Genomic DNA, 22,546 nt, shown 5'->3' with positions numbered 1-22,546 from the left:
CAGAAGGCTACATATCCCTCCAGAATGAACCCTATGTTAGAAGACTGATATCACAGATTTGTTCTATTTTAAATGAAGGTTGCAGGATTGGATTTTCCTTAGCACTCTTATTCCCATAGAAGTAAATGTTTATAGTTAGGGGTTAGGGTTAGGGCTAGGGTGAGGGGTAGAGGTTAAGCGTAGGGCTAGGGCTAGGGCTAGGTTTAGGTTTGATGTAGGCATAGGCATAGAGCTATGGCTATGGCTATAGCTATGGCAAGGGTTAGATTTAGGATTAGGTTTTTATTAGGGTAAGGAACATGGTTAGGCTCAGGGCTAATGTTAGGGAAAGTGCTTAGGGCTAGGGCTAAGGCTAGGGCTAGCATTAGGGTTAAGGTTAGTGTTAGTGATTATAGTGTTTGCTTAGGGTTTCATTTTTTTTTTTTTTTGGTACCAGGGATCGAACTCGGGACCTTCCGCTTGCAAGGCAGGCGCCGGAACCACTGAGCTAAATCCCCAGCTTTTTTCCTTTTTTGAAAGGGTCTCACTATGTAGTTCAGGTTGGTCTTGAACTCACTATGTAGCCCAGGCTGCCCTTGAACTCACAGCAATCCTTCTGGCTCAGCCTGAGTATTATAGGTGTACACTACCAAGCCTGAGTTGGTTAGGGTTAATGTTAGGGCTATGGCTAGTGTTAGTCTTATGGTTATGGTTAGGGCTAGGGCCAGGTTTGGGTTAGGGGTAGGTTAGGTTTAGGGCCGAAGTGAGGGTTGGGGGTATAGACCAGATACAGGAATGGACTTTGCCTGTCCTCTCTGTTGTCTGCCTATCTGATGTGCTGTCATATCTGGCTTTCTTGTCTTAATTGGCCTGTTGTCTGGCAACCACCTGGACTTGGGTCTGATAAATTATACCTGAGGCAACCCAGAAAGGTATAGTCACCTGCCCAAAGGCTATTTGCCAGTAATGGCAGAGATTGTCCATTGACCTGATTTGAGTTACACCATTTTTCTACATGAAAATTTAAAGGAATCCTCCATTTTGCCTAGGGTTAAAGACGCTAGAACTGCACATAGGGCATCAAACACAAGCTATTCCTGAGGCAGCCCGAGGGGTGAGGCAGGGCTCTGGAGCAGGACCAAAAGCACTAGGGATCAGCTCCTGTAAGGACCTGCACTCTGCAGCCAGCCAGCTGGGCTCAATCCCGCCTCATGTGACTGCAGGTTACCTCAGTTTCCCATCCTAAGCTTTGGTTCAAGCGTCAGACAAGAATTCAGATAGGAGAGGGTCATTTAAGGTCGTCCCGACACCAGCTCTGTAAGAGCCCTCCAGGTTTCCCACACGCTTCTTCACTCTCATCTTTGCCAGTGGCTTGGAAAAGTAACCCCTTTGGGGAAGAGTTCAAACTAAGATGTATGGGCCCTCTATACTTCTTGCTGTAGGGACTGACTTTACTTGGTTCTCTAGAGAAAGAGCTGAAAACTTTTCCTCTGTGACCCTCAAAAGACCCTGTACTTTATTTTCTCCTGGGGATTGTCACTGCAGCTTCTGTGCATCGAGTCCGTTTGGAAAGTAGAGTGGGCCAAGAGAGCTGTTCTGAGGAGAACAAGGGTCATGTAGTCTGAACAATTGTCTTCTGTGAGAAATTGTCTTCCAAACTACACACACACCCCTGAGGTCCAGCAGGAACTGGTGGAAAACAACCCAGAGGAAGTGCAGCTGTTCCCTCGGAGGAGCACTTGGTGGGGGGGAGGCTGGCCTAGGAAGAGGGGCTGTTCCCCGGGTGGTGACATGCAGCATTCCTTTCACTTGAGGCATCTGTGCCCCAGGAGCTGCAGTCTCCCTTGGGGAATATGACACAATTGAAGGTGGGAAGGGCATCACAAAAACAGACAAGTGCCTTTGCACACATCCTTCTGCAAAGGAAAACCCTTCCTGTCTTGTGCTAGAATTCCCAGGTCTGCCCAGGATCAACTGGCACTGTCTCCAGCCAGACAAACACCTGACACCAGTGATCTGGTAGGATGTGTTTGTATTTACATGGTACATCTTTAAAGCAATGGCTACATTGGTCATACATATTAGAAACCATAAAAAAAAGTTAAGAACTAAAATGTACATCATACACTTGTATATATATTTTTTACACAGAGGTAAAAAGGCTTATTATAAAAAAAATCAATACAACAGGGTTTTTAGTATACAGGTAAAGAATGAATTATGCTTCAGGCACTTTCATTTGTTAATGTGAGCAAATAACTTGGGGGGTGGGGCACTGGGGGAAGCCTCCAAACAAAATCTTTTGGTTAATGTTTGTTACCACAGATACAAAAATAAAATCTGAATAATTCCTCTCAGATGATTGATGTGAGTATGGCAAAGCTGACTGGGAAAATACTACACACTGTTCAGCAGCAGTGTGGCAATCAGAGAGACGTATTTACACAGATGTCCCCATGGTTGTCTTTGTGCCCTTAACCACTGCCTTCAAACCAAAGTGTCCACCGAGTAAGATTCACCAGCATAACTCTTAAAAGGGGTGGGCACTGGCAAGGGTAAAAGAAGAAAGAACAAGTAATGACCAGAGAGGTGACAAACACAAAGCCACTGGGATGTGTGTTTTCAGTGAAATAAATAGGGGCACTTGAACTGAGGTCTGAGAAAGCATACATTAGTGTTGTGCTTTGTAGAAAGGCGACCTTAGAGAAAGGCCCTGAGGAGACACCTCGGGCTCAGGGCAGATAGATGGTCTCTCCGCAGCATTAGTGGCTGGGTGAGCGTTTTCTAGATGTTCCTCTGGCAGGGAAGGGTTCTTTTCTTCCATTGATCCAGGCGGACTGCTCTCTGCTCTTTTTCCACACTGGAAAGCCCCAACCAGTCATCCCAACAGATGAAAACATCTACCAACTAACTCATAAGCACACTGGGTATTTACACTGATGATCTGTCTAAAGAAATGGGATGGGCTCTCAGGCGAGCTTAAAACACTCCCATGAAGGTAAGCATGGCTAGCATTTTCCCATAAGACTGGCAGACTGCAAGAAAGTCCCTTTCCTTGAAGACTGATGTCCTGTGTGCAATAAAAGGATGAGGGAAGGGAGGAGAGGAGACCAGGCCATGCCTTCAACTGGCAATTACCACCGGAAGACTGTGGCGGGAAGAACAGCCAGCGTCAACAGGCCTGTCCCCTGTGGTCTCCAAGAGGTTCTGATTGTACTATGCTAGGTACAAGTAACCATTCTTCACGTTTCTTCTTTCTTTAATAAGATTTGGCTATTCCTTGCAATATGTTACAAAAATACTCTTTTCCAGCTAACTAGAAGCCTCCTACATGGCAAGGCAACAGGTAGAATCAGTCAGCTGACCTAACCATCTATGCACCCGAAGTGGCAAGTCTGGGTGTGAAGCTGCAGGAGAAAGACACTTAGGCATTGGAAGGGTTTTTACATATGGCCTTGATTTTTCCTAAGTATAAATTAAGAATTTGGTGACGAGAAATTGAGTCCAAAATGAAAACAAAAACATAATCCTACGAACAAAATGCAAACCACCACTCTTCAAATTTATGACATTTAAAATCCCCCCTGGTTAATATAAAACAGTAGCAGGGTAGGGGGGGAAGCTCCTATAGTTTTATTCACCACAACCTTAGTGTTTTTCAACAGGAACTTGTTTGTAGAACACCAGTTGGTGTTTGAATAGACTACTTGGTTTTCAAAACAATGAGCAAAATTTCTGACTTCATTAGCATCTTATTCTAATATTGCTAAGTTTTTTACATGTGGTGGCAACACAATTTTAAAAAGTTCTATTTCATGGGTAACTGGGGAGGCTCACAGAAACCTGAAATCCCCTTTTAAGCCCTGGTCCAAGAGGATGTGATGCAGTTTAAGGAATTTTTCCTGATTCTCACAAGTTAATCTGAAGTTAAGGCTCAATTCTCGGTCATTTTACAGGTGAATGTTTTGCATCAGTGAATAAACCCAACAGATTTTGGGTGGGTGGGGCAGAAAAATGTAGACGGGCTAAAGATAGAACTGTAGCTTACATGGGAAATTTGGCTTTAGACAAGTGAAAGCTGTATTGTCTCGTAGTATAAGATTGTTGACAAGCTCATCTCTTATACATAATAACTGACCGCAGGTTAGAATACTTCTGGTAGGTTTGTTTCATCGCTCAGTCATGTCTCCACAGGAACCTGATGCTGGCCAGCAACAGGCACCACCCGAGAGAAAGATGCTCTTCAGTGCTTTTGGAAAAAGCAGCGACAAAACCCACCAAAAATCAGCAGTTTGCACTGCAGATCCTTTTGAACTGGAAGAGACAGGGTGGGAGGAGAGACAGGAAAATCAACACATGGATAAGACAGCTTGAGTACAAGCTGGTAATAATACAGGAGAGTCTATGAGAAAGGTTCCTTTCCTTAGAACACTGTGCGAGAGTGTGTATGAGTGTGTGGCGGACTCGGCGGGTGCTGGGGAGCGGAGAGTCCACCCGGTTGGTTCCCCAGGCTGGAATGGTGCCTCTCCTCGCCCCTTGGAGTAGAAGGGAGCAGGGGAGAAGATGAGAGTATGTAAGAGACGACAAGTTCTCTTGTGGCTGTGGATGGAGGAGGGGAAGGAGGGGAAACTGAGTCAGACGGCCGCTTTGTGCTTCCCCCCGCAGCACCTGCACATCACTCCGCAGTGGTAGCAGGCCCGAAGGGGCAGGTAACAGCACATACAAGGGGCCAAGAAAGACAAGGCAATAAGAGCCATCCACCGGAGGCAAAACTTCTCGTCGCTAGTGTCGCACGAGCAAGGGTCTGTATAGTCTCCCTCGGGGTCCGACATACAGTGATAGAGCATGCTGTCCGCACACCACATACAGCTCACGCGGCGGATGCAAGTTCTCACGGAGTCGGGCGCATCCTGACAGTGGCCCCTCCGGTTCTCCTCGTGGTTGAACATGTCCCTGCAGTACACGCAGCGCGAGCGCTCGCCGTCCTCCTTCCTCCGCCGGGACTTGCCCCGGGGGGGCTGCGTTTTGATCACGCTGCCCCCGCGGCCTTTGGGGTCCTCGCGGAGGCCGAAGTCTGAGGAGTCCACATAGGGGTAGTTGTAGTCATGCTTGGGGACCTCACCCTTGGCGAAGCGCACGTAGGAGTCCGCATCCTCTGAGGTGTCCAGGTACTTGCCTCTGATTGGCGCGTGCCGATAGTCCTCGTAGCCCGTCATCCAGATCTTCTCCCTGGGGTTGATGCGCACGATCTCCTCGTCGTCATCTGGGAAGCTCACCTGTGGATAGGGCCTCGGCATCCGCTGCCCCGCCCAGGAAAAACGAGATGCTGTTTTATAGTAGTGGCAACACGCGCGCGCACACGCACCCCACCCCCAACTCTTCCTTCCTCAGTTGGCCAGAATGTACCTTTCACTTCAACCCCCACCTCCCTTTTCCCTCCGGTACCAGGGATCAAACTCAGGACCTTGTTTTCGAGGCAGGCCTGGTGGCACTGAGCTAGATCTCTGATCCCCCTCAACCATTTCTTTAAGAAAGGCTTTTTGTAATTATTTTGTTGGCTCTGGCATGACCCACTAGTCAGATGCAGGCTGCACAATTTACTAGCAAAGCACCAAGACCTAGTTTCCTTGTCTGTCAAACTGCACAGGGCTGCTGTGAGAATGGAAGGAGACAGCCCATGATGAGCTCAGTGCCTGACACACACAGGATGGCTAGGCCTGTTGCCACCACTGCTACTATAATTCTGTGCAGAACTGATCACACGATTTGCCTATCACTTCCCAGGAAGCCACGGGCTCCCTGAAGGCAGGGGCCGTGTCTCATTTGTTTTGCTCTATTTTCCCCATCAGATTCTCCAAAAGAATTTTTTTAAAAAAACGAAACTTTTGGCCAGGGATTTAGCTCAGTGGTTCCAGCACCTGTCTCAAAAGCGCAAGGACCCAAGATTGATCCCCGGTACCAAAAAACAAAAACAAACCATGAAATTTGGTATACTGTTTAAAAAACAAAAACAAAAACGAGACTTTCCTAATTTTCTTTTTTCTTTACTGAGCAGCAGTTCAGTAAATATTTGTTGAATTACTGAATTCCAGACTTGAGCTCCATTTCCCTAAGCAAGACTGTGCTGCATTTTTTGTTGTTAGTACTAGGGATTGAACCCAGGGCTTTCACACTAACCTACATCCCTAGGCCTTTTTTTTGTGTTTTACTTTGAGACAGAGTTTCCCTAAATTGTTCACGAAAGGCTCAAACTTGCATCTTCCTGCCTCAGCATCTCAGGGAAGTGCAACTTCGCTGGACTTCAAGCTAAGTTTGTAGCATCCTTTAGCCTGGATCATGGCCCTGTGCAAGCCAGGAGGCCCTTCCAACAGAGGACCAGCAACACAGCACTCTGGCTGAGGACACAGAGATCTCAGTTGCGTCCCTCCAGACACCCCGTGTGTCTACCACTTCCTCACCCATCACCTGGGGATGCCAACAACCTGCCTTGTGGGGTGATCTGGGAGGCATGTAAAGGGTGGGGGCCACAAAGCAGGGGAGCGGGAGGACCTGGGGAAGGGCATCTGGCTGAGGAGGAGGGGAGTGAGACGGTGGCTCACCGGGTCGAGGTGATAGTGGTCTGTGGAGTATGGGTCGAGGGTATAAATCCTCCGATGCTCACAGGATGTGGGAGAGGAGATTGTCCGAGTAGGTTGTTCCCTCTTCTGAGAGGAATTAGAAGAACTGTCCGTAGCTGTCTGTTTAGAGGGAAGTAACCAAGAGTAATTAAAAATTTAAAACAATTAAAAGAGTAATTAAAAAACACTAAGCTGGGGGCTTAGTGGCACACTCCTGTGACGTCAGCTACTTGGGAGGCTCAGGCAGGAGGATGGCAAGTTCAAGGGCATCGCTTCTTGGCCTTTTGGCTAAGATCAAGTGCAAGACCACCCTGGGCAACTTACTGACACCTTGTCTCAGAAGAAAATTTTAAAAATACAAGGGATGGGCATATAGCTCAGCACTCTTTGGAGTCAATCCTCAGTACTGTAAGAAAAGCAAAACCACACCTAGCCTAACATGCATCATTCCCATACCATAGACTTCCCCAGTTGTGGTTTCTTGTGGGACTTCCACAGCCTTGAGTTTCTCTGGTCATGGTGGGTGGACCCCTGGAAGGGCTAGGCTGCCTAAATCTGATGTGGCTGGCTCAATGGGTGAAAGAACTAGCCACCAGGCTCAGGAAATCGGGGCTTGTTTTCTCAGATGCGGGAGCAGCGGTGGGCTCTAGGGAAGGATCCAATATGCCAGGCCCCCACTGCTGTGGCCCCGCTGACAGGCACTATGGCAAATAGGGGAGAAGCACATAAGTGAAAATAAAACTCAAATACAGTATGTATGTGTGGCCTGGGGAGGTCTCAGAGAACAATACCTCTGGGGTATCACGCGTCCTAGCTTTCCAGGGAGAATTTTATAATCTTTGGGGCTGCAAACAAGTCTTGGAGGCCACTTTAAACTAGAAGCAGGGAGCATGATTGGACAGAACCAGGGCAAGTGCAGAGCTGCTTTCCCCAGCGAGGTGACATTATAATTAAGCAACCATAACTGGATCTTTGGAGGTCACAAGACACCAGTGTGGTCTGTGGCTGTGGGGAGAACACAGGCAAGCCTCTGCCAGCTGGCCGTCCACCCAGGTGATCTGTGTGCCCACTGAGACTCCGTGGAGCAGGCCACTGACACTCCACAACCCGCTGGTCCCCCTCGGAAGGGGGTCTGTGGAATGCATCTGGTAACCACCCTTAAAGCCAGAGCCCCCCAGGGCCCCATCTTAACTTCTGTTTCCTTAGAGAGATAGATCGCCTCTTGACATCCCATCCCAGCAAACAAGCAAAACAGATAAAAAGAAGACTTCTTTTTGTGGTCCTGGAGATAGAATCCAGGCAAGTGCCCTGCCCACCACTGAGCTACATCCCAGCCCAGGTTTTTCTTGATATTTAGGTGTCCTGTTTCCAGCAAATCTAAAGAAACACCTCCTTGGCTCTTGCTTCTTACTCTTACAATCACATTTCTCTCATTTGCCAATCTACCTCTTTTTATTTTTATCCTTTTCTTTCTACATGTTTTTGTCAGCTGTCATAAGTCCTAAAGACATCCACATTTCCATTATGCAATACAGCCACTGTTTCTTCTTTTTTTATGGTACCAAGGTTTCAGCCCAAGCCCTGGCATACGCGAGGCAAGTGCTACACTGAGCTACATCCCCATTCCTTTTTATTTTTTTAAATTTTGAGACAGGGTTTTGCTAAGTTGCTCAGGTTGACCTTTAACTTGTGATTCTGTCTCAGCGTCCTGAGTAGCTGGGATTATAGGTGTACACCATTATGTCCAGCTTCCGCTATTAATTTTTAAAACTTGATAAACAGAGCCGGGGATTATTTCGCTCAGTTGTTCTGCCACCTGTCTCGCAAGTGCAAGGTCCTATGTTCGATCCCCAGTACCAAAAAAACCCCACAACTTGGTAAACAGGTGCACTATCCCTTTGGGGGGACCCATCCCATCTGGATTTTTCTCTACTTCTGTTTGGGTCATGTGATTAGAGGCTGCTGTCTATTTCTAATCCCCTAATCCACGGTGACCAATTCCACTATGGATACACAGTCCTCCTGGATGCAATACAGGGAGGTCAGGAAAGCTGCTGGCTCCATCTCTGATGTCAGGATCCAAGGCCCCCTGAAGGTCCCCAGAATCCTGGCAAGCTGCAGGGACAGAAGTTTTCTGAGGATGAGATGAAGGAGACCACACTGTACCACTGGCTCGGATCATGTGAACGCGCAGGCAGGACCTCAGCCATAGCAAAGCCCGGCAGGTGACAAACTATCGCCATGTTACACATCAGCACAGGCAGAGTGAGAGAGGAGGGCTACCACCCGGTGTAGCACGAAACCACTGACAGAGCTGGGACTGCAATGCAAGCCCCTCCTCCCTGCCCCAGGCGCAGTGGGATTTCTGCCTCTTAGGTGAACCCTCTTACAATTCCTACCCCGTGAGGCGTTTTGTTGAGATTATCACAAGTGCGGCTTCTGTAAGTAAGAAGGTGCACTCTGCTTTATATAAACCCAGGAGTTAAGGGGATGATGTCTCACAGAGGTTTCTAAAGATCTCAATAAATATCTTTTGAATGAGAACATAAGGGCTCTTCACTGTGATTCAAATCTCAAGAGTTAAATTCCTGTCCAACTTCCACATTAAAGTCATCCACAAGGTTACACATAACCCTTATATTAAACACCCCAGCATTTAGTTCCCAGAAACCCAGTGAACACGTCACATCATGGTCACCTCTGTTAGTCATCTATTCACCCTAGTCCACCCTATCTTCTGTGACCTATGCTCAGGATAACAATGTGTGGAAAGTCATTTTGAGAAATGAGGCACACCCAGTTTTCCCAGTATTCATTAGCCACTCCACCACCTTTGGGTGTACCCGTCCTACCCCTTACCCCTGCTCCCGTGGTCTCTTCCCACTGCAGTCAAGTGCAAAGCTCCCACATGTTCAGTGTCAGTAGACGTGAGAAGCTTGTGTGTGGCCCACCTCCCCCTGAGGGCATTGCTGAGGTCCCTCAGGTAAGTTTCTGCTCAGCCCAGCCTTCCATGCCCCACTGCTCTGGTCTGTCTGCACTCCTGGAAGGAGGGGAGGGAAGAGCAGCTCCAGGGGAAGCCGAGGCTGATTTCTGATCTATTCTACCTGACAAATCTTGCCAACTGGCGTGGTGACCTACAAATGAAAAGATGTACTGTCAGGGTATCTCCAAGGCCAGGGACAAGTCTCCCTCTTGCCACATGTCCCTCAGAATGGAACAGGCTCTCCCGTCGCCCTGTTGTGGTTCCCACAGGGCCACAGGAAGGCACTCCCTCCCTGAGGTATGCACAAACACACATAATCGAGCAGGATTCTCAAACATCCTCTGCTATTTGTGTGGATAAGCAAACGACACGTCCCAATCTAGCAATTCAACCGTGTGGCCTGCAAGAAGGGGTAATCACATGCCCTCTGGCTGTCTTCAAGTTGCTCTGCTCTCTGATGAGTATCTCTAAACCATCAGGGCTTTGAACTTGAAGAACAGAAGCAGAGACCAGTACTCTGGGCTCAGGACCTCAGGCTTCTAAGAGGGACAGCAAGGCTGGCACTGTCTTCTGGACACAGGGAACTGTGTGATGTCTTGTGTACCAGGATGCAGCCACCACACTCCTAGACATGTGCAAATGCAACCTCCAAAATAACTTGCATCTGGATTTCACTCTGACTCAATGTTGATGCCCATTTGGGCCTAATAAGGGGCTGAAGAAGAGGAACACAGTGGGGTGTTACAATGCTAAAAACAATAGGGTCTCAGCTCAGGTAGACTAGATTTGAATCAGTCTAATTCTAAGGTGTGTAAGCTAGGTCAACTCTAACTCCAGTTTTCACATCTACAAAATGGGGCTGAAATGAGATTTAAAATGCCAATTCCCAAACTGACTGCTGATATACTGGCAAGTTACTGAGCTAGATTGCAGATCGGCACCGGGCCACTCTGCTTAGCTAGCTCCCTTATGAAGCCTCAAATTCTTTATCAAGTGACTCTAGATTTTTCTGAGTATGTCATTTCATCCATAAAAGACACCTTGGTCTCCTTTCTGATAGTTAACCATCTTTTAATTATCCTAGTGGCCTTTTGGCAGGGCTTTCAGTATGACACGGAAAAACAAGCGCCCTGTTTGTCTCCAACCCGACTTCCATGGCACAACTTCTAATGATTCTGTATTCAATGTGATACTTTCAGATAATTGGAGTGGTTATAAAATTCCACAAGTTTCCTTCTGTTTTAGAGCTAAAGAGCTTTTACCAGAAGATGTTGGAGGCCACCACACTACTTTTCTGTACCTGCTGAGATGGTTACACAGTCCCTTTTGCCTCCCTGGAAAAGATTCTAATGGTACTTTATTAAATTTGTATTACTAACACTTGATGTGATTTTTAAAATATAAGTATGACTGAAAAATACAGTGAATGTTCAAAATTTTTTTTTTTTTTGTACTGGGGATCCAATTCATGATTTTGTGTTTGCAAGTCAGGCGCAGTACCACTGAGCTAAATCCCTGGCCCTGAATTAATTTAAATTAAGTTAAATTTAATTTAAGTTAAATTTTTAACTTTATTACAGTATCACTGTAGCTTTGTCTTTGTTGGCCATAATTGACTTTGCTATTCTAGATCTCTTCTGGTTCCATGTGAATTTTAGGGTTGTTTTCTCTAATCCTGTGAGATAGGCTGTTGGGATTTTGATTGGGATTGCACTGAATTTGTGTCACAATTTTGGAAGTATGGTCATTTTCACTATATTGGTTTTTCCTATCCAAGAACAAGGGATATCTTTCCATTTTCTTTTTTGTTCCTTTGGTACCAGGGATTGAACTTGGGACCTCGTGCTTCCGACACAGGCAGTCTTTCCATTTTTTGATACCCTCTTCAATCTCCTTTTTCAGAGTACTGTAGTTTTCAGTGTAGAGGTCTTTTACTTCCTTTGTTAGATTGATTCCTAGGTATTTCATTTTTTTGGATGCTACTGTGAAAGAGATTGTTTCTCTAATTTCTCTTTCTGAGTCTGTTACTCGTATACAGGAAGGCTATTGACTTTTGAGTGTTGACACTGTATCCAGCTGTGCCACTGAATTTGGTTATCAAATCTAAGTCTTTTGGTGGAGTTTTTGGGGTCTTCTATGTAGAACATCATGTCATCTACAAATAATGATAATTTAACTTCTCCCTTTCCTATCCTTATTCCTTTTATTTCTCTCTCCTTTCTAATTGCTCTGGCTAGTGTTTCCAGAACTACATTGAACAAAAGTGGTGAGAGTGGACATCCTTGTCTTGTTTCTGATTTTAGAGTGAAAGCTTTCAGTTTTTGTTTATTTAGTATGATGTTGGCCGTTGGTTTGTCATAGATGGCTTTTATCAGATTGAGATAAAGACCATTTATACCAATTTTCTGTAGTTTTTTTTTTTTTTTGGTCATAAATGTGTTGGACATTGTCAAATGCTTTTTTTTTTTTCCATCTATTGAGAGGATCATATAGTTTTTGTTCTTGGCTCTCTATTACATTTATTGACTTGTGTATGTTGAACCATCCCTGAATCCCTGGGATGAGTCCAACTTGGTCATGGTGTATAACCTTCTTGATGATTTGCTGCATTCTGTTTGCCAGTATCTTATTGAGGATTTTTGCATCTATGTTCATTAAGGAGACTGGCTTGTAATTCTTTTTGGTTGGATCCTTCTCTGGTTTGGGAATCAGGGTAATGGTTACTTCCAGGAATGAATTTAGGAGTATTGCTTCCCTTTCAATTTCATTAAAGAGTTTGAGGAGTAGTGGCATTAGATCTTCTCTAAATTTCTTGCACAATTCAGCAATGAATCCATCAGGGCCAGGGCTTTTCTTTGTTGGTAGTTTTTAAATTACATCTTCAATTTCATTGGCTGATATTGGTGAATTTAGAATTTCTACATCTTCTTGAGTCATTTTGTTAATTCATATGCATCTAGGAATCTGTCCATTTCTTCTGCATTTTCCATCTTATTAGAATACAGGTTCTTGAAGTAGGTATTGATGATCTGGATCTCTGCAGGATCTGTTGTGATTTCACCCTTTTCATTCCTATTGCATGGATTTGTGTCTTTTCTTTCCTTTTTTTGATAAGGTTGGCTAAGGGTCTGTCAATTTTATTTAACCTTTCAAAGAGCGAACTCATTGATTCATTGATTCTTTGTATTATTTTCTTAGTCTCCACTGTATTACTTTCTGCTCTGATTTTTATAATTTTCTCTTCTGTACGAGCTTTGGGCTTGGCTTGCTGTTCTTTTTTTAGAAGCTTGAAATTTAACATTAGGTTGTTTATTTGAGCCCATTCTGTTTTCCTGATATGGAAATTCACTGCTATAAATTTCCCTCATTCGACTGCTTTCATTGAATCTTATAAGTTCTGGTATGTTGTATTGTCATTATGGTTTAATTGTAGAAATTGTCTGATTTCTTTTTAATTTTATCTGTGACCCATTGGTTGTTCAGGAGGGTGTTATTTAATTTCCATGTTTATTTATTTACTTATTTTGGTACCGGGGCTTGAACTTGGGACCTTGTGCTTGCGAGGCAGGTGGCGGAACCACTGAGCTAAATCCCCGGCCCTAATTTCCATGTGTTTATGGAGTACTTGTGGTTTCTTCTGCCCATGATTTCCATTTTCATTGGACTATGATCTGATAATATGCATGGGATAATTTCAATTCCTTTACGTTTACTTAAGCATGTTCTATGAACTAGTGTATGGTCTATTTTGGAGAAAGTCTCATGTGCAGCTGAGAAGAATGTTTATTCTGATGCTGAGGGGTGGAACAGTCCGTAGACATCTACTAAATCCATTTGTTCAAAAGTTTGGTTCAATTCTAATATTTCATTGTTGATTTTTTGTCTAGTTGATCTATTTGTGAGTGGAGTATTGACGTAATGGGGGCATTACAACTGTACTAGTGCTTGTATGATTTTTCATGTCCATTAATATTTGTTCTGTATAGTTGGGTGTGCTGCTATTTGGTGGATATATATTTAGGATTGTTATATCTCCCTCTTGGATTGTTCACTTTACCAGGATGTAGTGATCTTCTTTGTCTCTCTTAATCAGTCTTGGCTTGAAATCCACTTTGTCTGCAAATAGAATAGCTACCCCTGCTTTTTTCTGGGTTCCGGTTGCATGGAATATTGTTTTCCATCCCTTGACTTTCAGTCTATGAATTTGTTTTTGTTTTGTTTTTTGGTAATGGAGATCGAACTCAGGACCTTGTGGTTGCAAGGCAGGTGGCAACACCACTGAGCTAAATTCCGGGCCCTGAATTTGTTTTTGAATTAAGTGCATTTCTTGTATGCAGCATATTATTGGATCTTGGTTCTTGATCCATTCTGCCAATCTGTTTCTTTTGATTGGTGAATTGAGATCATAAAGAAAGATGAGCTTCAGACATTTATGGCTAAATGGATGGATCTTGAGACCACCCTTTTTTTGTTTTTGGTACCGGGGATTGAACTCAGGACCTTGTGTTTGTGAGGCAGGCAGAGGCACCACTGAGCTTAATCGCCGGCCCTTGAGACCATACTCTGAAGTGTAATAAATGAGACACACATGTTCAAATACCACATTGTTTCTCTGGCGTGAGAAACTGAAAGTGGAAATTAGGACTGAAATGTATAATGAATGTTGGGAAATAGGAAGAAAGTGTTCAAATGGGAAGGGAACAAGGGAGAGGGGGAAAAGGAAGGAAGCCACAAGAAAAAAAATGAAAATAGAAGGAAATAATGGAAACAACGCTTCTGTACAGAGGGAGGGGGAAAGGATTGAGGGCGGAATGGGATAAAATAAAATTTATTTAAAAAATTATTACAGTAAAAGACACATTCTCCCCCTCGCTTTAAACACACTTACCCAATTTTCTTGCCATTTTCCAAAGCAGTTCTGGAAGTCCTTTGTCATTAGTGTCTTTATTGTGGTGCTGTGGCTATCTTGATGTCCTGAATCTAATCAAAATGGCTACCTTTCACGGTCATTTTGACTTTGGGTAGAGCCAGAAGTCGCTTGGTGCCAGATCTGCTGACTAAGGTGGACGAGGACACACCGTAATGTTTTAGGAGGCTGCCTTTCTCTTGGATGCCACTCGGCAGTAGCATATACTATATATATAATTTTTTTTTTGGTACCGGGGATTGAACTTGGGACCTTGCGCTTGTGAGGCAGGCTTTGAAACCACTGAGCTAAATCCCCAGCCCTATATACTATATTTTTGATGACACCTTGTAAAGACACTGTGAAAAAAGGACTTGCAGAATTTCTTGAAAGAGTGCCAGGAACAATAGGATAAGTGTGTTCAAAATGAGTGTTCTGAGGAAGATTAATGGTGATGCGGCCTTTTACTATAATGAATTTTTAAAAATCTAAACATTTACCATATTTTGATCACCTCTTGTATTTTAGAAACTTTACATATTTTCTGATTTGTTCATTCATTCATTCATTCCCGTGTGAATTATCTTTGCCTATTTTGTATCAGGGTTAAGTCAAGTCTTTTAAATTGAGCTAGGCAACTTTTTACCTTTCTCTAGTTTCCAACAATGTAACATGGGAATTTGTTTCTTGATCAGTCAAGATGCTGAGTCCCATCTTAAGGGGAAGGCCTTGGATTATATTTTCAGGTTTTTTATGGTTACTGCAAAAACTCATGCATTTTGAGTAGTAAATAAGCTTGTGTTACCTGGTTTTTATTGCTTTTTTTTTTTGTTCTGGGGATCGAACTCGGGTCCTTGCGCTTGTGCAGCAGGCAGCGAAACCACTGAGCTAAATCCCTGGCCCTGTTACCTGGTTTTTAACACCCTCTGGGAGGTCAGTGAATAGAGATAAGACTTTTTCATTTGAATTTATTCTGAATGGTATCCTGCAAAGTTATCTAGGGCTAGGCTCAAATTGGCCACCCCTTATCTCTGCCTTCCAGAACACCAGGATTACAGGTGTGCGCCACCAAGCTGAGCTCAGGAATGAGACTTTCTGTTACCAGGGATCAAACTCAGGACTTGTGCTTGTGAGGCAGGTGGCAGCACCATTGAGTTAAATCCCCAGTCCCAGAAACGAGACTTTCAGAGGGAAGAACAGAAAGAATAAAGGGTGAGAGAAGGGAAGGGAGGTGAAAGCAGGAGTGGCTGGGTACTGACATAATGGTAGGTACTGCCAAGCTTGAAAAACAGAATGTAGAGAGGGTCAGCCTGACACAATCTGGTAGTAAAACAAAAACAAAACTGTGCCTTCCCTTAGGGGATTTGGGGTGTGCTGGCTGCTCTGTGTGACCTGGGCTCAGATAGAATAGGTGACATGTTATTGGGGAAAAGCTCTGTGGCAACAGGGGCAAGGTCAGGCTGGTGGACTCATACTGTGGAGCACCAGCCACAAGCAGGTAAGGGCTAGGCAGCTTCCTTGAGGAGGAGCACAATGTCACGGGCAGGTGGCACCCTATTTGGATGGATAGCCCAGACTAACACTAGAGGAGGAAGAAGGGGCAGCAGTTCATCAGTGAATATCTGATAAATTTCTTCAAAATTTAGAGCCAGCCCAGTGGCACAGGCCTCTCTAACTGTAATCCCAGCTACTTGGGAGGGTGAGGCAGGAGTATTCACAGGATCACAAGTTCCCTACCAGTCTGGGCAACTTATAAAGAATCTCTCCTCAAAACAGACAAAAACCTCGCAACAAACAATGACAACAAACTCCAAACAAATCAGAAGCTAAAGTGCAAAGACACTGAGGCTCAGGGCACCTGGACTCATGAACATCAATGATGCCCAGTTTGGATGTAAATTAGCCTGTATGGAGAAAGGAGCCTGGAAGGTTGGGTCTTCATGTACATCCCACCCTAGCTCCTTTCTATTGGATGAGTCTGTTTTGAACAGTGGTATGTCTTCTACTTTTGGAAGCTCAGCTGTTCTTCCAAGTTTACAGGAAATTTTTTTTTTTTGTGCTGGGGATGGAACTCAGGACCTTGCACTTGCAACACAGGTGGCATAACTACTGAGCTAAATCCCCGGCCCTCTTTTTTCTTTTTTGTACCCGGGATCAAACTCAGGACCTTGCACTTGCAAGGCAAACCCAGAGCCACTGAGCTAAATCCCTAGCCCAGGAAATTCTTAAAGAAGGAACACATGCACCTGCTCAGGTGTCCTGGGCCAGGAATGGGCTTTTCGGTTCGGGTCAAACCTTGACCAAGGAGTACTGGAGGAGGGAGGGAAAGAACCAAGGGGCCAGATGACCCGAGGAGCGAGTCTGCTTCAGTTACCTTCCCTGGCATGGAATCTGGCTGCACTTGGGATTTCAAAGTGGCCTAGTGTTGAAGATAATGCCCTGGGTTTCCCTGCTAAATCTTTGTTTTTCCTAAAGGGAGCAGGAGTAGAAAGCAAGGCAGCTGCAGCTGGCAGACAGTGCCGAGCCTGGGGCTGGTTTCTCCAGGACACCTGAAGCCAAAGGGGCACCTGGTTTACAACTTTCTCAAGCAGGATGCTCCTATGCAACAGAGACCCTAAGAAGGCTGGCAACTGGTGGTTTCCTTCTTGAGGAAGGGGGCAAATGAACACACCCTGAATCCAGAGGGGCAAGCAAACAAAGACAGCCCTTCCAAGACACGTGTTACAGAAGCCCAGTGAAGAAATCTCACAGCACAAGGGGCCAAGGCTCCTGCAAATGGCCATCTGAGGGGCCAAAAGGCCTGTGGGTTTTGATCAAGGCAAAGAAAATAAAGTTAAGAAACTGCCTAAGGAGCTGGATGACATCTTGTAGGAATCATTCGGTAATGTTAAGCAAATATATTACTATACAGAAGGAAGCGGAAACTCAGTTCCAGGCCAGACTCTGGCTTAGCTCCTTTCAGCCTAAATGTAAATGGAGGGAGTTGGAGGGTGGGAGTGAGCTCTAGCAACGTGTCACCCTTCACCCCTTCCGAGAACAGCATAGGTCACAGGACACTAAGGCCTGCGTCTTAGTTGGTTCAAGAGCAGCAGAATTAGTTTTAAGTACAGCTTCTGTGCTGTATGCAGATACTGCTGATACTTTGAATTTTTAAAGGTGGCTACCTACAAGCTATGTAGCAAAAACAGAGCAACACAGTGGATACACCAATTGCAAGACATTCTCATTTTATTTAAAATGCCCTTCCCTCTCCCATTCCCCTTAACCTCAGGCAGGGAGCAGGAAGGTGGCCCAGGTGAACTAGGGCCTTTCCTTACAGTATCCAGCTGGACTGCGGGTCCTCCCTTCAGTGGCAAACAGGAAGTTGCCACTATTTTGACAACGGATCTTTGGGAACAGGTAGATCCAGTTCACCTGTCCTGAGGGCCTCCATTGATTCCAGGTTTCCTCTTCCAAAGAGGCAAGCAGAGTAAGAAATGAGTCAGACCCATGCTTTTATGACTCCAACCAGCAAGCAGTTTTAATCTAAGAGCCAGCTGACTCTGCCCCAGACCCTGGAATGTTATCCTTTCTAGGGCCTGGAAGATTCTTCCATTGTGAAAATAAAGGCAACAAAGATACATATATTTTTTCAGGATTGAGGGGTTGAACCCAGAGGTGCTCTAGAACTGAACTATATTCCCCAGGCCTTTTTTTTTTCTTTTTTTCTGGTACCAGGGATCGCTTGTGGGACAGGCAGTGGAACCACTAAGCTAAATCCAGGGGCCATTTATTTTATTTATTTATTTATTTATTTTGGTACCGGGGATCAAACTCGGGTCCTTGCGCTTGCGCAGCAGGTGGCGAAACCACTGAGCTAAATTGCTGGGCCCATAGGTTTTCTTTTTCTTTTTGCAGTACTGGCAACTGAACCCAGGGCCTTGTGCATGCTACGCAAACCTTGTTCTACCACTGAGCTACCCCCCCCCCCGACTCCTTCTGCTTTTCTTAACCACCACAGAACAGTTTCACTAAACTCTGTGGAAGTAATTGATATTTTAAAAGCACCTTTTGTTTTACTTGTTGCTCCCCACCCCCTCGACCCAGTCCCTTTACAGGTAAAGACAGTAGAAACCATTTTGATCAACTGGTCCGCAAGAGAGACAGGGTCTTTCAAGTAGGCACAGGGAGGGTGGCTGGGCTAATTAAGCCAATGAGCCAGTTGTAAAGTCCTAACCTAACCCTAATGCTAAGTCCTACATTCAGGCAGGGTTTTTTTTTTTTTGCCATAAAGAAATACATGATTACGTAAAAATTTCTGAAACTTATTGGTAAATATTTCCTCCTCTTAAACTTCTCTGAAGGCAGTAAGCAGGATTGGGGTTTGCATTCTGGACCAGCCTTGGTTATTTTATCTGCCAAGATGGAGGTGGCGGTATGTACCCCACAAGGTGGCTGTGAAGACCAAATGCAGCCATGAACGATAAAGCAAGCACTGGGAAAGCTCCACACCTTAGTCCTTTTTCTTTCTTCCCCTTGGGCCAGCAAACACATACTCAAAGAAAATATGCTCCCCTCAAAAGGTTTTGGGTCCAAAGGGTGGATATGAAAGGTAACTAATGACAAAGTCGAGGGCCTCAGGGCCGGGGGATTTAGCTCAGTGGTGCCATGTCTGCCCTGCAAGTGCCAGGTCTTGAGTTTGATTCCTGGTATTAAAAAAAAAAAAAAAAAAAAAATCTAGGGCCTATCCCTAGACTCTAAACTCTGCAAATTCCTGGATTACACCCACTTCATCTTTTAAAAAACTCTCTTTAGAAAACTAGTAAATGAACTCCCCACATCACACATTTGGTAGATCTGTTCTCTGCTTAATGTTTGTTGGGGATGGAATAAGTGGAGAAAAGGAAAGAAAAGGAAAATGTGGTATTCTGTCCTTTCCTGCTTTTGTAAATGACACCTTGATGATTACAAACTTCGATAAGTGAAATCAGGTATACAAATAAGCACAACTTGTAAATACTTGAAAGCTCATCTAGGACAAAACAAATTGCTCTCTGTGCTTGGCTTTAACCAAGTGTTGTAGAGAACACCTGGGGTGGAGGGGTGGGTCCAGAGATGTCACTAGGGACAACTGCTCCGAACAGCCAGAAAGTCATAAAATGCTTGTCATAAACAGGATGTCAGGGGTTTAAGCTGAGGGCATGAGGAAGGACCAAGTTTTCCAGTCTGGGCAAACACGGGCAGAAACTGATGTTTTGGCAAATGACAGGGTATTTTTCCTGTGTGAGAAATGACTGCCCACCAGAAAATATAAGGTACGATGAAACACCAAAACAGAATGCAAATATGGCCCTTTTCAGCCGGGTTCTGGGAGAACATGAAGCCTCGCACAAAATGGGGTGAAGGACTCTTCCTGATTCTGCAAAGGATGGTACACAGCGAATTCATTACACAAGGTGGGTGCCAAGTGGTGCTAGGGCTGGATCAGGAATCCTGGAGGAGAAGGGCCCCAGGGCAGAAACAATTCTCTGCTGATAAGACACCTAGCCGGGGGAAATAATTAAAAACTTTATATATGGTAGGTTTCCTATGGTCAAGCTTGGAGCGGCTGCTCTGGGGACCCTGAGAGTACATTTGCTCCAGGGGCCCCAAGTCCCTCACAGGAACAGGCAGTATAGAGCACTGGGCTCACTTTGATCTCATCTCTTTCCTTTCCCATTTGGGTCTCAAAAATAATTCTTGCATTTAGTTGTTGTTTAAAAAATGGAATAGCTGGGGGTGGGGGGATTTAGCTCAGTGGTTCTGCTGCCTGCTTCACAAGCGCAAGGTCCTGAGATCGATCCCTGGTACCAAAAAAAAAAAAAAAAAAATGGAATAGCTGAAATGCACATGGAATTACTCAATTAAGAAAGAGGAAACAACAGTGGTGAACTGGACAGGTTGGTGGATGGTGCTGAACCAACCATGAATCAGCTGTATGACCCTAGGCACATCCCTTCGGCCTCCCAAATGCTTTTGCCAGAAGGAAGGAGGCCGGAGCAAGTGAATTCACAGTCCTGTCCAGTTCCAAGAGCTGTAATTCCAAGGCCTCAGCATGTCTATAGTGCTCCTTGCCTCTCAGCAAGCCAAACATTTCCAGCTAGCTTCTGTCAGTTATCCTGCCTTTAAATTATTTACCTGCTAGGTACACAGTCGACTCTTCATATTCATGGGTTTCACATCTATGGATTCAACCAACCATAAATCAACAATATTCAAAAAAGAAACTGCATCTGTGTTGAATGTGTAGAAGCATTTTCCTTGTCACGATTTGCTAAAACAGATAGTACACGAACTACTTACAAAGCACTTACTCTGTGCTAGGTAAGGTAAGTAATCTAGGGGTGAATTAATGTCTACAGGAGGATGTATACAAGTTCTGTGTAGCAAAGATTGTGCCACTTTATACAAAGGGCTTGAGCATCAGAGGAGTTCTGTAGTCACCAGGAGAACTGACAGCCACCGAAGAGTACCCAGAGCCACAGAACACAACCTCCACTGAGATTTAATCTCTATGCTCTGAGATGAGGGAATTAGGATACTATATTTCTTCTTCTCCCTTGCCCCCTGTTCTGAGAACTTCCTTCTTTCCTTTTTTTTCCTTTTTAAATAATAATAATAATATATCCATAGTATAGCATTAAAAAAAAACAAATCAAACAGCAGCCAGATGCAGTGAGTGGTTCACAACTGTAATCCCAGCACTCTGGGAGGCTGCAGCAGGAGGATCACAAGTTCAAGCTCAGCTTGGGCAACTCGGTGACTTAGGGAGACAGAGAGAGAGAGAGAGAGAGAAAGAGAAAGACAGACAGAGGCAGAGAAAAGAAGAAGGGGGAAGAAGAGGAAGACGGAGGGGAGGAACAGGGATACAGCTCAGTGTGAAGATTCTGGATTCTATCCCTAGTATTGAGAAAAAAAGAAAAAAAGGGGGGAGTAATCCCTTGTCACAGTCCTCCCTGTCTCAGCTTCTCAGCACCAGAGAAATTTACTCTCCATTTTTGTGGGTTTTTTTTTTTTTTTGGTACTGGAGATCGAACTTGGGACCTTGCACTTGCAAGGCAGGCGGCAGCACCACTGAGCTAAATCCCCGGCCCTTTTGTGGTTCTTTCTTCTGGTATTTGTCTCCATTTAAAAAATGCCATAGTTGTACTACTAATATTTCCTGATTCTCAGATTTAGACATTTGTGTAAAGACTCCTTATTATGGAAGATGTATACTTAGCTATACACCCCTAAGTATTTTCCTACAAGGCAGATATTTCACTAATCCCCCACTCAAGAGTCAGAGTCCAGGCACTGGGCCATCCACAGCATTGACAACACTTGAGTACAGATTCTGAAATAGCCGGCTCCAGAAGTACACACAGACTGCAGCTGCATCTCCCAAGAGCACCGAAAAAAATCCCCTTCCCACCAGCAAAGAAGCTAGTCATATTTTAAAACGATTTTTAAGATTCTTCAGCAGTCATTAAATTGCCGGGTTTTCATGGACCAAATTTTACCAGCAGGAATTTAGAAAACTGTTCATATAAAATGGGCATTACTTGCCTATAATCTCAGCTCTCTGGGTGGCTGAAGCAGGAGGATTGCCAAGAGTGAGCCCAGCCTAGGTAACTTAGAAAGATCCTGTGTCAAAATAAAAAGTACATAAATAAAAATGGTTGAGGATGTAAGCCTGGTGTAAAGGTACTAGGGGTTAATCCCCAGTACTACAAAAAGCAAAGCAGGATAAAACTACAAAAAAAACTTGAAGAGCACTCACCTTCAAGCTGTCCTGAAGGTAAAAATAGTGCAAATGAATAAAATATGCAGAGTTCGATCGGGGCACACTAAATCTGGGGTTCAGATGCCCCATTCACTGAATGCCTACCCAGGGAAGCTTTACCAGACTGTAGAGACTACAATGACACACAGCATGCTTGTGGTCTGCTAGATGAGTATACACTCATTCAGCAAACAAAATATGAAGAGAAACTATACAAAACAAATATTAATGGACATGAAAAACCAAATAAGGACTAATACAATTGTAGTGGGGGACCT

At 44.6% G+C, this 22,546-nt stretch overlaps 1 protein-coding gene across 2 annotated transcripts in view; it reads right to left on the bottom strand.

The window, feature by feature from the left end:
• Window positions 1–1,994: 1,994 nt before the first annotated feature.
• Window positions 1,995–22,546, bottom strand: part of Spred2 (sprouty related EVH1 domain containing 2) — a 131,229-nt gene continuing 110,677 nt past the window's right edge. For both annotated transcript variants that reach the window (XM_004849957.4, XM_004849958.4), the window contains exons 5-6: window positions 6,579–6,716; window positions 1,995–5,279 (exon numbers count right to left, since the gene is read on the bottom strand). In XM_004849957.4, coding sequence (XP_004850014.2) covers window positions 4,614–5,279; window positions 6,579–6,716 — 804 coding nt within the window. In that variant the 3' untranslated portion in view covers window positions 1,995–4,613. The remainder of the gene's footprint in view (window positions 5,280–6,578; window positions 6,717–22,546) is intronic.

Source organism: Heterocephalus glaber, unplaced genomic scaffold, assembly GCF_053883595.1.
Source record: "Heterocephalus glaber isolate CG9 unplaced genomic scaffold, H.glaber_assembly_v1.0 deba00001457, whole genome shotgun sequence".
In the NCBI taxonomy this organism is placed as follows: Eukaryota; Metazoa; Chordata; class Mammalia; order Rodentia; family Bathyergidae; genus Heterocephalus; species Heterocephalus glaber.
This window is presented reverse-complemented; position numbering and strand designations above follow the sequence as displayed.